The 13,312-nt window shown below is 41.0% G+C and overlaps 1 protein-coding gene across 1 annotated transcript; it reads right to left on the reverse strand.

Moving 5' to 3' along the window:
- Nucleotides 1-1,123: 1,123 nt before the first annotated feature.
- Nucleotides 1,124-8,327, reverse strand: penkb (proenkephalin b). Its single transcript, XM_077237965.1, has 2 exons — nucleotides 8,225-8,327; nucleotides 1,124-1,698 (listed from the first exon to the last, which is right to left on the reverse strand). The coding sequence occupies exons 1-2, from the start codon at nucleotides 8,324-8,326 to the stop codon at nucleotides 1,234-1,236; spliced, it is 567 nt and encodes a 188-aa protein (XP_077094080.1). The 5' UTR covers nucleotide 8,327; the 3' UTR covers nucleotides 1,124-1,233.
- Nucleotides 8,328-13,312: the final 4,985 nt, after the last annotated feature.

Below are 13,312 nucleotides of genomic sequence, written 5' to 3' on the forward strand. Positions count from 1 at the left end.
TATTAAAAACACCAAATACACATATAAACAACATTTAAAGCTGTATTTCACCACAGAGAAGGCTGATTTCTATTAAAAGACACACATTCTGCTTCAGTTTCGAGCAGTTTATTCAAGCAAAAGATTCATTCTGTCATATTTCCTCCAGTTTGCAGAAGTGAATGAATGTTTCATGCAGACCTGATTTGTAGAGTTGATTAAAAAAGGCCTGGTTGTTGTACAGTATTAGTTATTACAATCTTACATGTAGGTGAATTCAGATGTACTTTTAAGACGTTCTTATTCACAGTAAATCACATGAACACAAGGACACAACAGACACTTTATTAAAACATCATGAGCGCATTTTAAAGGGATAGTTCACCCAAAAATAAAGATTAGCCCATCATTTACTCTCCCTGAACTCATCCTAGTGTATATGACTATCTTCTTTCAGACGAACACAGTTAGAGTTATATTAAAAAATGTCCTGACTCTTCCAAGCTTTATAATGGCAGTGAATGTCCATGCACTTTTATGATGGACAGATGCACTTTTATGATGGACAGATGTACTTTTATGATGGACAGATGCACTTTTATGATGGACAGATGCACTTTTATGATGGACAGATGCACTTTTATGATGGACAGATGCACTTTTATGATGGACAGATGCACTTTTATGATGGACAGATGCACTTTTATGATGGACAGATGCACTTTTATGATGGATAGATGCACTTTTATGATGGACAGATGCACTTTTATGATGGACAGATGCACTTTTATGATGGATAGATGCACTTTTATGATGGACAGATGTACTTTTATGATGGACAGATGCACTTTTATGATGGACAGATGCACTTTTATGATGGACAGATGCACTTTTATGATGGACAGATGCACTTTTATGATGGACAGATGCACTTTTATGATGGATAGATGCACTTTTATGATGGACAGATGCACTTTTATGATGGACAGATGCACTTTTATGATGGACAGATGCACTTTTATGATGGACAGATGCACTTTTATGGACTTCAAAACAGAATAGGCCATTCACTGCCATTATAAAGCTTGAGAGAGCCAGGACAAGTTTTAATATAACTCTGATTGTGTTCGTCTGAAAGAAGAAAGTCATATACACTAGGATGAGTTGAGGGAGATTAAATGATGGGCTAATCTTCATTTTTGGGTGAACTATCCCTTTAATCATGTCTCCTGGAGGGAAAGTGGACGAGGGCGCTTAAATCCCCATGAATCCACCGTACCTCTTCTCTATCCCTGATAAATCTCCATCCTCCTCCTCTCGGGAGTGTTTTAGGAAGCGTTTACTCCACTGCGGTTCCCCAACACGCCTCATGAACCCCCCGTAACGCTTGTGTAACTCTCTCCCCCCCCCACCCCTCTTCATGAACCCCCCGTAACGCTTCTCCCTCCCCTCTTCATCTGTCGCTTCTGCTTCATCATTGCTCAGGATCGCTTGTTCCGGCTCCATCCCGTAGATCTCCGCCGTCTTCTTCATGAATCCTCCATAACGCTTCATAAAACCTCCATAACGCTTCATAAAGCCTTCATATCGTCTGTCCACATGATGCTGTTGTTCATTTTCAGCAGATCCAGGAGTGTTATCGTCTCTCAGCATCAAGTGTTTGCACAAACGCCAAGAGTTTCCTGAATCCCTGCGCTCCGCACACTCCGACACACACTCCTGTGAAAGATAGTCAATGAGAAACAACAGCCTGAGAAATTAATTGCCCTTTAAAGTGAGGATCTGGAACAGTGCCCCCCCCCCCTCAGCATATATATATGTAAATATGCAAATGAGCGTGTGTTTGGGATGATAGCGGGATGAGTAGGTGTACAGCTTGAGCTAAGCTTGTGGGAAACCATGGAAACACTAATACTGAGTGACATTTTAACAAAATACCTTACTCTCTCCAACACACACACACACACACACACACACACACACACACACACACACACACACACACACACAAATTACAGTTTTTTTCAATCGCTAACAAGCGCTTACACATACTTCAGATACTTTTTCTAAACTCTTAACACAGACTCACACCTACAAAACACAATTGGCCAAATGGATAGCTTTCTTCTCAAAAACACATTTTGTTAAATATATACTAACTCTTCATTTCAAAATAGAACACATCTTTCTCTGCACACACTAACTTTACCAAAACACTGGAAATCTGACTCAGAATGAAATTATTCTGTCAAAGAATAACACTTGTTTTCACTTCACAAGGTACATGCAGTCAATCACAGTACACCAGGTTTCAAAATACTGGCTATTGTTGACATTACAAAAACTTCATAGACTTTTGTGTTTCAGTTTTACAGGTATTTGCATGCAAAACATACAATCCACCGTTTTTACACTAAATGTCTTGGTTAGGAACTTTATGTCCACATGTACTGTAATGTTCACATTCAAAAGCATTCCAGTAAAAAGCAAATCATTTTTTTCCCTTTACTGTTTACCAGCCTCTCTTAGTGAAAGACCGTGGTTGATTACATGGTCAATGATAGTGGCAATTTCATCACTGACTACTGTTCTTGCAGCCCTTGGAATGCCACCACCACTCATTCTTACACCTCTACCTTGCCCTCTCCTGCTCTTCTCCCTGGCCCTGCACCTCTCACTGCATCTCTCACTGCACCTGCACCTCTCACTGCATCTCTCACTGCACCTCTCACTGCACCTGCACTTCTCACTGCACCTGCACCTCTCACTGCATCTCTCACTGCACCTGCACCTCTCACTGCACCTCTCACTGCATCTCTCACTGCAACTCTTACTGCACCTCTCACTGCATCTCTCACTGCACCTGCACCTCTCACTGCATCTCTCACTGCACCTCTCACTGCACCTGCACTTCTCACTGCACCTGCACCTCTCACTGCATCTCTCACTGCACCTGCACCTCTCACTGCACCTCTCACTGCATCTCTCACTGCAACTCTTACTGCACCTCTCACTGCATCTCTCACTGCACCTCTCACTGCATCTCTCACTGCATCTCTCACTGCACCTCTCACTGCACCTCTCACTGCACCTCTCACTGCTCCTCTCACTGCACCTCTCACTGCACCTCTCAGTGCATCTCTCAGTGCATATCTCACTGGGCCATTTCTTCTCCCTGGCCCTGCTCCTCTCACTGCATCTCTCACTGCACCTCTCACTGCACCTCTCACTGTACCTCTCACTGCATCTCTCACTACATCTCTCACTGCATCTCTCACTGCACCTCTCACTGCATCTCTCACTGCACCTCTCACTGCATCTCTCACTGCACCTCTCACTGCACCTCTCACTGCACCTCTCACTGCACCTGCACCTCTCACTGCACCTCTCACTGGACCTCTCACTGCACCTGCACCTCTCACTGCATCTCTCACTGCATCTCTCACTGCATCTCTCACTGCACCTCTCACTGCACCTCTCACTGCACCTCTCACTGCACCTGCACCTCTCACTGCATCTCTCACTGGACCTCTCACTGCACCTCTCACTGCACCTCTCACTGCACCTGCATCTCTCACTGCATCTCTCACTGGACCTCTCACTGCACCTGCACCTCTCACTGCACCTCTCACTGCACCTCTCACTGCACCTCTCACTGCACCTCTCACTGCACCTCTCACTGCATCTCTCACTGCATCTCTCACTGGGCCTGCTCTTCTCCCTGGGCCCCTTGCTCTTACTCTTTCTCGTCCAGACATTACAGTGTTTGTCTTTTTCTATTTCTGTGTCCAAAAACATAACTTCTCAAAGTCCTCCGTTTACTGTATAAGTGTCAATGTAATAGAAAAAAATAACCCCTGCTACTGAGTATAAGCCAGACTGGAATCAGCTATGGTTGGCCCAATTTACCCAACATAAATCAGCTACGGTGTGTCAATTATTCAATTGTTTGTTTATAATCAGCTGAGATATATTGTTTTTGAACTGATATAATTGCAGAAGCAGATGTTTTTATACTGTATCTAAGGTTTGGAATATTGTTTTTGCTATTGTGGGATGGTGTGTGTTAACATTTGTAAATACTACAAAAACAATCCATAATTTTGTTGGGAGGTATATCTTGTCTGTTAAGAAAATGTAAGCATTGTGGAAATGTGTTCACTGACTGCATATTGTGTGAAAACGACATGAAATGTGTGAATGGTATGGCCACAATAGACCGATGCTGTGCTAATTGTGTTTAGAGTTTTGAAAATGTAACAACTGGTTGGACAAACGCTTGTTAGCGACTGAAAAAAAACTGTATTACTGTAACTTTTGGTAAAAGCAAGATCCCGGTGCGAAGAGCATGTCGGTCAAAAATTACCGAAATGAATTTTTTCATTTCAATAAAATGAATGTACTTTTGTGTTTTTAGGGGATTTTGTTGTACTTTTTAAATGCGATTTAATGATATTTTTATGGTAGCCTACATAAATATCTGCAGTGCGTCACATTACTCGCATAAGTCGAATCCGTATGTTCATTTAGCCAGAAGCTAGTTATTTTACTTTATAAAGTTTTAAATATTTTCTTACATGGTTTCACTTCAGAAGGACTTTATTAACCCCCGCAGAGCCTGTGGAGCACTTTTATGATGATAGATGCACTTTTATGATGGACAGATGAACTTTTATGATGGATAGATGCACTTTTATGATGATAGATGCACTTTTATGATGGACAGATGAACTTTTATGATGGATAGATGCACTTTTATGATGATAAATACACTTTTATGATGGACGGATGCACTTTTATGATGGACAGATGCACTTTTATGATGGACAGATGCACTTTTATGATGGACAGATGCACTTTTATGATGGACAGATGCACTTTTATGATGATAGATGCACTTTTATGATGGACAGATGAACTTTTATGATGGATAGATGCACTTTTATGATGGACAGATGCACTTTTATGATGGACAGATGCACTTTTATGATGGACAGATGCACTTTATGATGGACAGATGCACTTTTATGATGGATAGATGCACTTTTATGATGGACAGATGCACTTTTATTATGGACAGATGCACTTTTATGATGGACAGATGCACTTTTATGATGGACAAATGCACTTTTATGATGGACAGATGCACTTTATGATGGATAGATGCACTTTTATGATGGATAGATGCACTTTTATGATGGATAGATGCACTTTTATGATGGACAGATGCACTTTTATTATGGACAGATGCACTTTTATGATGGACAGATGCACTTTTATGATGGACAGATGCACTTTTATGATGGACAAATGCACTTTTATGATGGACAGATGCACTTTTATGATGGATAGATGCACTTTTATGATGGATAGATGCACTTTTATGATGGACAGATGCACTTTTATTATGGACAGATGCACTTTTATGATGGACAGATGCACTTTTATGATGGACAAATGCACTTTTATGATGGATAGATGCACTTTTATGATGGATAGATGCACTTTTATGATGGACAGATGCACTTTTATGATGGACAGATGCACTTTATGATGGATAGATGCACTTTTATGATGGATAGATGCACTTTTATGATGGATAGATGCACTTTTATGATGGACAGATGCACTTTTATGATGGACAGATGCACTTTTATGATGGACAAATGCACTTTTATGATGGACAGATGCACTTTATGATGGATAGATGCACTTTTATGATGGATAGATGCACTTTTATGATGGATAGATGCACTTTTATGATGGACAGATGCACTTTATGATGGATAGATGCACTTTTATGATGGATAGATGCACTTTTATGATGGATAGATGCACTTTTATGATGGACAGATGCACTTTTATGATGGACAGATGCACTTTTATGATGGACAGATGCACTTTTATGATGGATAGATGCACTTTTATGATGGATAGATGCACTTTTATGATGGACAGATGCACTTTTATGATGGATAGATGCACTTTTATGATGGATAGATGTACTTTTATGATGGACAGATGCACTTTTATGATGGATAGATGCACTTTTATGATGGACAGATGCACTTTTATGATGGATAGATGCACTTTTATGATGGATAGATGCACTTTTATGATGGATAGATGTACTTTTATGATGGATAGATGCACTTTTATGATGGACAGATGCACTTTTATGATGGACAGATGCACTTTTATGATGGATAGATGCACTTTTATGATGGATAGATGCACTTTTATGATGGATAGATGTACTTTTATGATGGACAGATGCACTTTTATGATGGATAGATGCACTTTTATGATGGACAGATGCACTTTTATGATGGATAGATGCACTTTTATGATGGATAGATGCACTTTTATGATGGATATATGTACTTTTATGATGGACAGATGCACTTTTATGATGGATAGATGCACTTTTATGATGGATGGATAGATGCACTTTTATGATGGATGGATAGATGCATTTTTATGATGGATAGATGAACCGACTTATAAAAGTTTGTTACCAAACCTCTTCTATTAGGGGGCAGCCCCGTCATCAGGATCATCCGCGGGATTTTTGTGTCGGCGCGCACAACTGCGCATGTGCAGTGACTTGAAAACAAAATCCACAGATCCATTTGAAAGGCTCTCGCACTCAACGCGGGAAATTAGTAAACCCGGACCTTCAGTGTTAAACCGCGGATGAATGGGTTCGGTCATTACAGGATATTCGTTTGGAAGGATAGGAGAAGAAAAGTAGCAAATCACCCGTTGCAAGTTAAGCACAAGAACCGAAACATTTACTGCTTTGTTTGGTTCTCTCTTCTTTAACTACTACAGCTGCGCGTGACAAGTGTACTATTCGTGTCGTACAGTGATTAGTAATGATGATTTTATAGGATTGCAGAAGTCGCACAGTCTGTAGCAGACACGAGTCGCATGACACACGAACACGGCTTAAATACACACTGGGTAAATGAACAAACACTAACACACACATTCAGGGAATAACCTGGAAAACAGGAACTACAAACTAAACATTCACGACAGAACAAGAGCACAAAGAACAGGACACACACACAAGTGTGTTATTCAATTCTCTGACATGTTGCTAAACTGACATGAACACGTCATTCAACCAAAAATGATAAATTCACTCCCATTTTCACTAATACAATGTCATAATGAAACTAAGCTCCAAAAAGACTAAACAAAATCCTTGTTGGAGTTTGACAGATGAAGTTTCATAGTGTGTGTGTGTGTGTGTGTGTGTGTGTGTGTGTGTGTGTGTGTGTGTGTGTGTGTGTGTGTGTGTGTGTGTGTGTGTGTGTGTGTGTGTCTCAATGAATAAAATAAATAACAGCATAAAGAACTGAAAACACATGAGGTTAAATATAATGTCAAAGTTTTATTTATTTATTTATTCAGCTGAATTATTATCATATCTGTCATCTTCGTACCCACTCTTTAGTTTGGATCATATGTTTGTAGGCATTATCTATAGCACCATATAACATGGTTTATATCAAAAGACTGAAGGCTGAAAAATTATATATAAAAAGGGTAATTTAACATAACCCAAAAACAGCGATACTAAACCCCAATCGGACCAAACTTCGCTTCATCTGAGAGAATATTCTCCTGTTTTACATTCGTTTCCTAACATGAGAAACTGTTAGAAAGTGTCATTTCTCCAGCTATAAATGCTCTCATCGATTACCTGATCACACGCCAACAATTATTTTGATCCATAGAGGTTTATTAATTGTTGAATATTGACGCATTTTTATGGGGAGGTTGATGTCACACAATCTCACAGTTCGTCGCGATTCTCGGCTGTTTATCTAAATAGCGTTTAGATTACTGTACAGACTATACATATGAATATAGCTTTTTTTAATAAAAACTGACCGACTTTTGCCTCCAAGCAATATTGTTTGATAATTTGATAGGGATCTACAACATGTAGCCTATTAGCTTTAGAGAATTGCAAGAATGAATGAAATCGTTTATTTGTGTTAGTTAAGCAAATGTAACATTAAGAAAATAATTGCTTATATAAAAAAAATAGCACTTGGTTATCTTTACACTTTTAAAAGACTTTCAAACAAGTAGCCTAGTCTGTACTCTCATCCCGTTTTCTTCATCTAGGTGATTTTACTCATCTCTCTCTCTCTCTCTCTCTCTCTCTCTCTCTCTCTCTCTCTCTGTGTGTGTGTGTGTGTGTGTGTGTGTACAACAATAGACTTACTATCGAGTTTATGTTGAGTTGCCGCGAACAGAACGCGCAGTTTCCACCGCAGTCCGCGCGCACGGCCAGGCACCCGCACAGCACCAGGCACGCGCACAGCATCAGGCGCGTGCACCTGGAGCTCACGAGAACTGTCAGAGTCTTCAAGAAAACACACAGAACACACTCTTACAACGCTTTCTATCCATGCATTTATTCAAGTTTGTGCCGTAAAAAAAATAAAACAAAATTAAGCTGTTCATAATTCAGAATATCACTGGAAAAATACCAAGATAAGCAGTTTTACTGACCTTCATCACTGCGCCAGTTACTCCAGTTTGTTTGTGCGTGTAAAATCTCGTCAATGCTAAAGACACAAGTCTGCGTTACTATTAGAGAGAGAGAGAGAGAGAGAGAGAGAGAGAGAGAGAGAGAGAGAGAGAGAGAGAGAGTAAAGGGGCGGGGCGATGGGATCGTGCGTTGAACAATAAATTAAGCCAATTAATTAGCCTAAATGAAATTATAAATGATATAGTTCCTGACTGAAATGTGGGCTAGCTAACATTATTTTGCAATAAAAATAACAATTTGCTGTGGGAGTTGCACACTGTTTGTATAAGTGGCTTTTATACTATAGGCCTATGCTATATATCATTATTAACTGATATATGAGAGCTATTGATTTCTGATTAATAGCCTACATGCAGTATTCTGGTAACAGTAAATCCGTATGGTATTTTTCTATATTATGCATGTACAATGTTCATTTATTTGCTTGTAAACCAGATTGTTCCTGAATGTATACGAATATGTTTGTAATGTAAAGCCTTTCCTATGTCTGATTTCTGCATAAGAAAATGTTGTCTGATCTTAATTTAACTCATAAACTATATAATAACACATTTTGGGGAAGGAACTCAAGTGGAAAAAATGGCACTCTCAAGTTACATATTGTTGATCATCTTTTAATTAATTACAATAGGCCTATTTAACCTATACACTATAGGGCTGTTATACCAGTTAAATGAAATCACTCTAAACAAAATCCATTAACATTGAAATTACAATTGCCTAAATGTTATTATGAGATCATTCGATTAATGTTCTAAATATAGAAATATGAAATGTTGGGAAAAATGAAATGACACTATTATAAATGAATCTAAAACCGCCAGTGGGTCATAATAAGTGAATCATAGAATCATTCATTCAACCGATTCGTTTAAACCGGCTGATTCATTCATAAACGAAGCAAGTGTTCACTGACTTTACGAGTCATTGAATCATTGACTCATCTGATTCGTTCAAAAGGATGAATCATTCAAGAACGAAACACCACTGTGTGATGGAACTATTTTCGTCGGCAAAATAAAGTCAAATCAGTCAAAACTGACAATGTTGTGTCTAAAAATTTTGTATTCACATAACATTGTAAAATAAAATGAATATCGGATTTAGCAATCGTGATGATATTCGAGAAAACATCATTGTGTGATATTGCTTAACTTATAAATGTTAAACACAAAATACAAGGACTCATACAAGGGCAATTCATATCATATTTGTATTAATTTTGGTGGCATTTCTGATTGCACAACGCTTACATCAACGACAAGCTGGGTTGTTGTTCATTTTAATGGGTTATTACCTAAGTTTTAATAGTGGTTTAATTTCACAGAGAATCACTCCTGCAGAAGTTTAGAGGATCAGGAGTGCAACTGTCCTGTATTTATAATATATTATAAAGGTATTTGGCATTATAATGCCTGCATAATGCCTTATAAAAAACCTATATGTGTGTGTGTGTGTGTGTGTGTGTGTGTGTGTGTGTGTGTGTGTGTGTGTGTGTGTGTGTGTGTATGTGTGTGTGTGTGTGTGTGTTTGAGTGTGTGTGTGTGTGTTTGAGTGTGTAATCAGGGATGGACAAAATTTAATCCCATAAAATATTCACTACACTGAGCAACTTCTTATGATGTTTATTTTGCCGTTAGTTTAGTTTTGCCCGAGGGACTGTTGATCACACACAGAGAATAACGTGTGGAACGGTTTGTTATTAAAATCAGTGGCTGTTAAATGAATATCCATAAGTACAAAATAAACTTATGGTAATATCATTGTTTTATGTTTTCTCATGTTTAATAAATAATTATACCAAGCATCCACGCAAAACACAATAAAGCTTCCACGAGAGCGGCTTGGCATCACAACACTCGGTAACACTTTACTTTACAGTGTCCATGTTATACATACCATATAATAACAGTAAATTATGCATACATACATACAACTAAACCTCAACCAATCCCAATCCTACCCTAACCCTAGAGTAAGTACATGTTATTTATTAATATTACTCAGTACTTAAAATATAAAATTACACTGTAACAATGACATTTTAAAATAAAGTGTTACCAAATAAAGTGTAACCCCAAACTCTAACTCTATGTAATATCCTTGTAATGATCTCAGATTTGAAAGGACAACATGTACAGCATAAGATCTCATCACAGTGTTGATGTGCTGCACTCAAACATTAAATAACACTCTTACAGTGTTTGTAATTCAAAGGAATATAAAGTAAGCAAAGATCTTTATGCAGATCCATATCGATTCGAATAACCGCATCCTGACGTAAGAGTGTAGATAATAACGCTCTCGGTTACTAACGTAACCTCGGTTCTCTCTAGATGAGGGAACGAGTGTTGCGTAAGCTAGCTCACGCTACGGGAAAAGCCTCTTTTCTCGAGAATACTGAAGCCAAAAATTATCCTTAACGCATTGCTGCACAGAGCATACCTAGGCGAAGCAGCTCGCGCGCCTATCGACGGACTGTACGTGACGTAAGCACCAATGAGGGCGCAGGCGCCATCGCGTGTCACGCCCCACCAGAATGTGTGTGGCTTCTGTCTATATAAGATGAGTCCAGATAGGATGTTGTTTGATTTTTCACACTGAAGCGAAACCAGAACGTAGCACAACCACGGCAGGGTTAACCAACACTCGTTCCCTCATCTAGAGAGAACCAAGGTTACGTTAGTAACCAAGAGCGTTCTCTTACGAGAGTACTCTCGTGTTGTGTAAGCTAGCTTACGCCTCGGGAACCCAATGTAAAACGCTGTGCGTGCTAGAGTGTCCACACATAGCCTCAAGGGATATGTACCTGGAGAACCATACTTGTGAACCATACTATTGAGTGATATTCAGACCATACTATAACTATAGGAATCAGTGCTTATCACATAATCACAGACAGGAGGGACCTGAGTCGGTCTGAACTGTATTGCATCTGACTTTTATAGCCTGTCAGTCGAGTATTAGACTGAGAACAGCTCAGCCTGCAGCGCACTTCCAGGTTGTAAAATCATATAAATGTAGACGGAGAGGCCCAGCCTGCCGCGCTACAAATATCCTGGAGTGAAACCCCACTGGACCAGGCCCATGAAGAGGCCACGCCTCTGGTCAAATGGGCTCTGATGCTCAGGGGGCATTGAAGGCCCTTAGACCTATAAGCCAGCGCGATGCCAACGCAGCAGACCGCTCGACGTATATCCTCAATGCCCTGTCCGGGCAGAGGAGATTAACATCATGTTCGCCGTCAGACCCAGGTATGGCTGACAGGGAGATGACTTGCACTCTGAATGGAGTGGAGAGCACTTTGGGGACATAGCCGTGTCTTGGTTTGAGGACAACTTTAGAGTCGTTAGGCCCAAACTCCAAGCACGTCGCACTCACAGAGAGCGCGTGCAGGTCACCCACTCGCTTGACTGAAGCGAGAGCCATGAGGAAAACGGTTTTAAAGGATAGAACCCGCAAGTCTACTGACTGTAGGGGTTCGAAGGGACCGCTTTCATAGCGTTCAGGACCGTGGAGAGGTCCCAGACCAGAACCATAGAGGGTCGCTGAGGGTTTAGTCTCCTAGCGCCTCTAAGGAAACGGATGATAAGATCATTCCTTCCCAGTGACTGACTATGCAGGGGTTTCAAAAACGCCACAATGGCTGCAACATACACTTTGAGCGTTGAGGGGGACCTGCCCTCGTCCAAGAGCTCTTGTAGGAAGGAGAGGATCTCCGTAACGCTGCCGCGTTGTGGGTCTAGGTTTTGAGCTGAGCACCAGCTAAAAAACACTGACCACTTGGAAGCATAGAGGCGTCTAGTAGAGGGCGAGCCACAAGTGGCTCTCAGTCACGGTGAGAGACGCCATGATCCTCCTGATGGCCTGTGCAGCTGACTTTGTGGCTCGTAGTGCTGGCCCGAAAGCGTGGGGGTCTGTAAGCGAACTGCAGTGAATAGCCTTGCTTTATGGTGTTCAGTACCCATTGTGACACGCCCGGGATAATTTCCCATGCTTTTTAACTCAAAGCCAGGGGGAGAATGATATCTGGGCTCTGGCCCCTGCGTGTGAGTGACACTTAGCTTGCGGTTTTCACATGTAAGCTCTCACTTTTAGTGAGGCGCGCACTCTGAGAGGTGCGCATGCTCTCTACACACTGAACACAATCTGAGTGCATGTGAATCATAGAGCAAGCTGTGCTTATGTGTAGGGGTGAGCACTGGGTAGTGGGCACCACTTTTACATTTATAACATCCGCGGCGTGAGCTGGGCAACCTGAGTGCATGTGAATCATAGAGGGAACTGTGCTTATGTGTAGGGGTGAGCACTGGGTAGTGGGCACCACTTCTACACTTATAACATCCGCGGCGTGAGCCGGGCGGTGTGTCATATGATAAACAGTGTTTGTGGGTATGTGTGAACACTGGGCAGTGGGCACATAACCTACGTTTTTAACATCTGTGGCTTGAGCCAAGTTTAATGGGGTGGGCCATGAAAGAGTGTGTGACACTGGACGAGCCGTGCTTATGTGTAGGGGTGAACATTGGGAAGTGGGCACGTTTCCTACACACACAGTCTCTGTGGCGTGAGACGGACACAGAGAGAAAACGCTCTTTTTGAGATTTATGTGGGTAGCCGTGAAACCGGCCTTTGGGTACAGGCGAGCGGGTCGAGTGACGGGCTCGTTGACTGCAGAGTGTACTTCTCCAGCCGGCTCTGTCGAGGGGACTGGGAGAACGAGACATGGTTTCTTTGATGGTAGTCCGGCCGCGGCGG

This window comes from Siphateles boraxobius, unplaced genomic scaffold (genome assembly GCF_051911475.1).
Source record: "Siphateles boraxobius isolate OS27281-9 unplaced genomic scaffold, OSU_SipBor_1 214, whole genome shotgun sequence".
Taxonomy (NCBI): domain Eukaryota; kingdom Metazoa; phylum Chordata; class Actinopteri; order Cypriniformes; family Leuciscidae; genus Siphateles; species Siphateles boraxobius.

What these genes read in the sequence shown, in the direction of transcription:
- penkb (XM_077237965.1), bottom strand. Translation starts at nt 8,326, where the DNA reads ATGCTGTGCGCGTGCCTGGTGCTGTGCGGGTGCCTGGCCGTGCGCGCG. An exon ending in AACTCAACATAAACTCGATA is followed by an intron (nt 1,699 to 8,224) that starts GTAAGTCTATTG and finishes TATCTTTCACAG; the next exon opens with GAGTGTGTGTCGGAGTGTGC.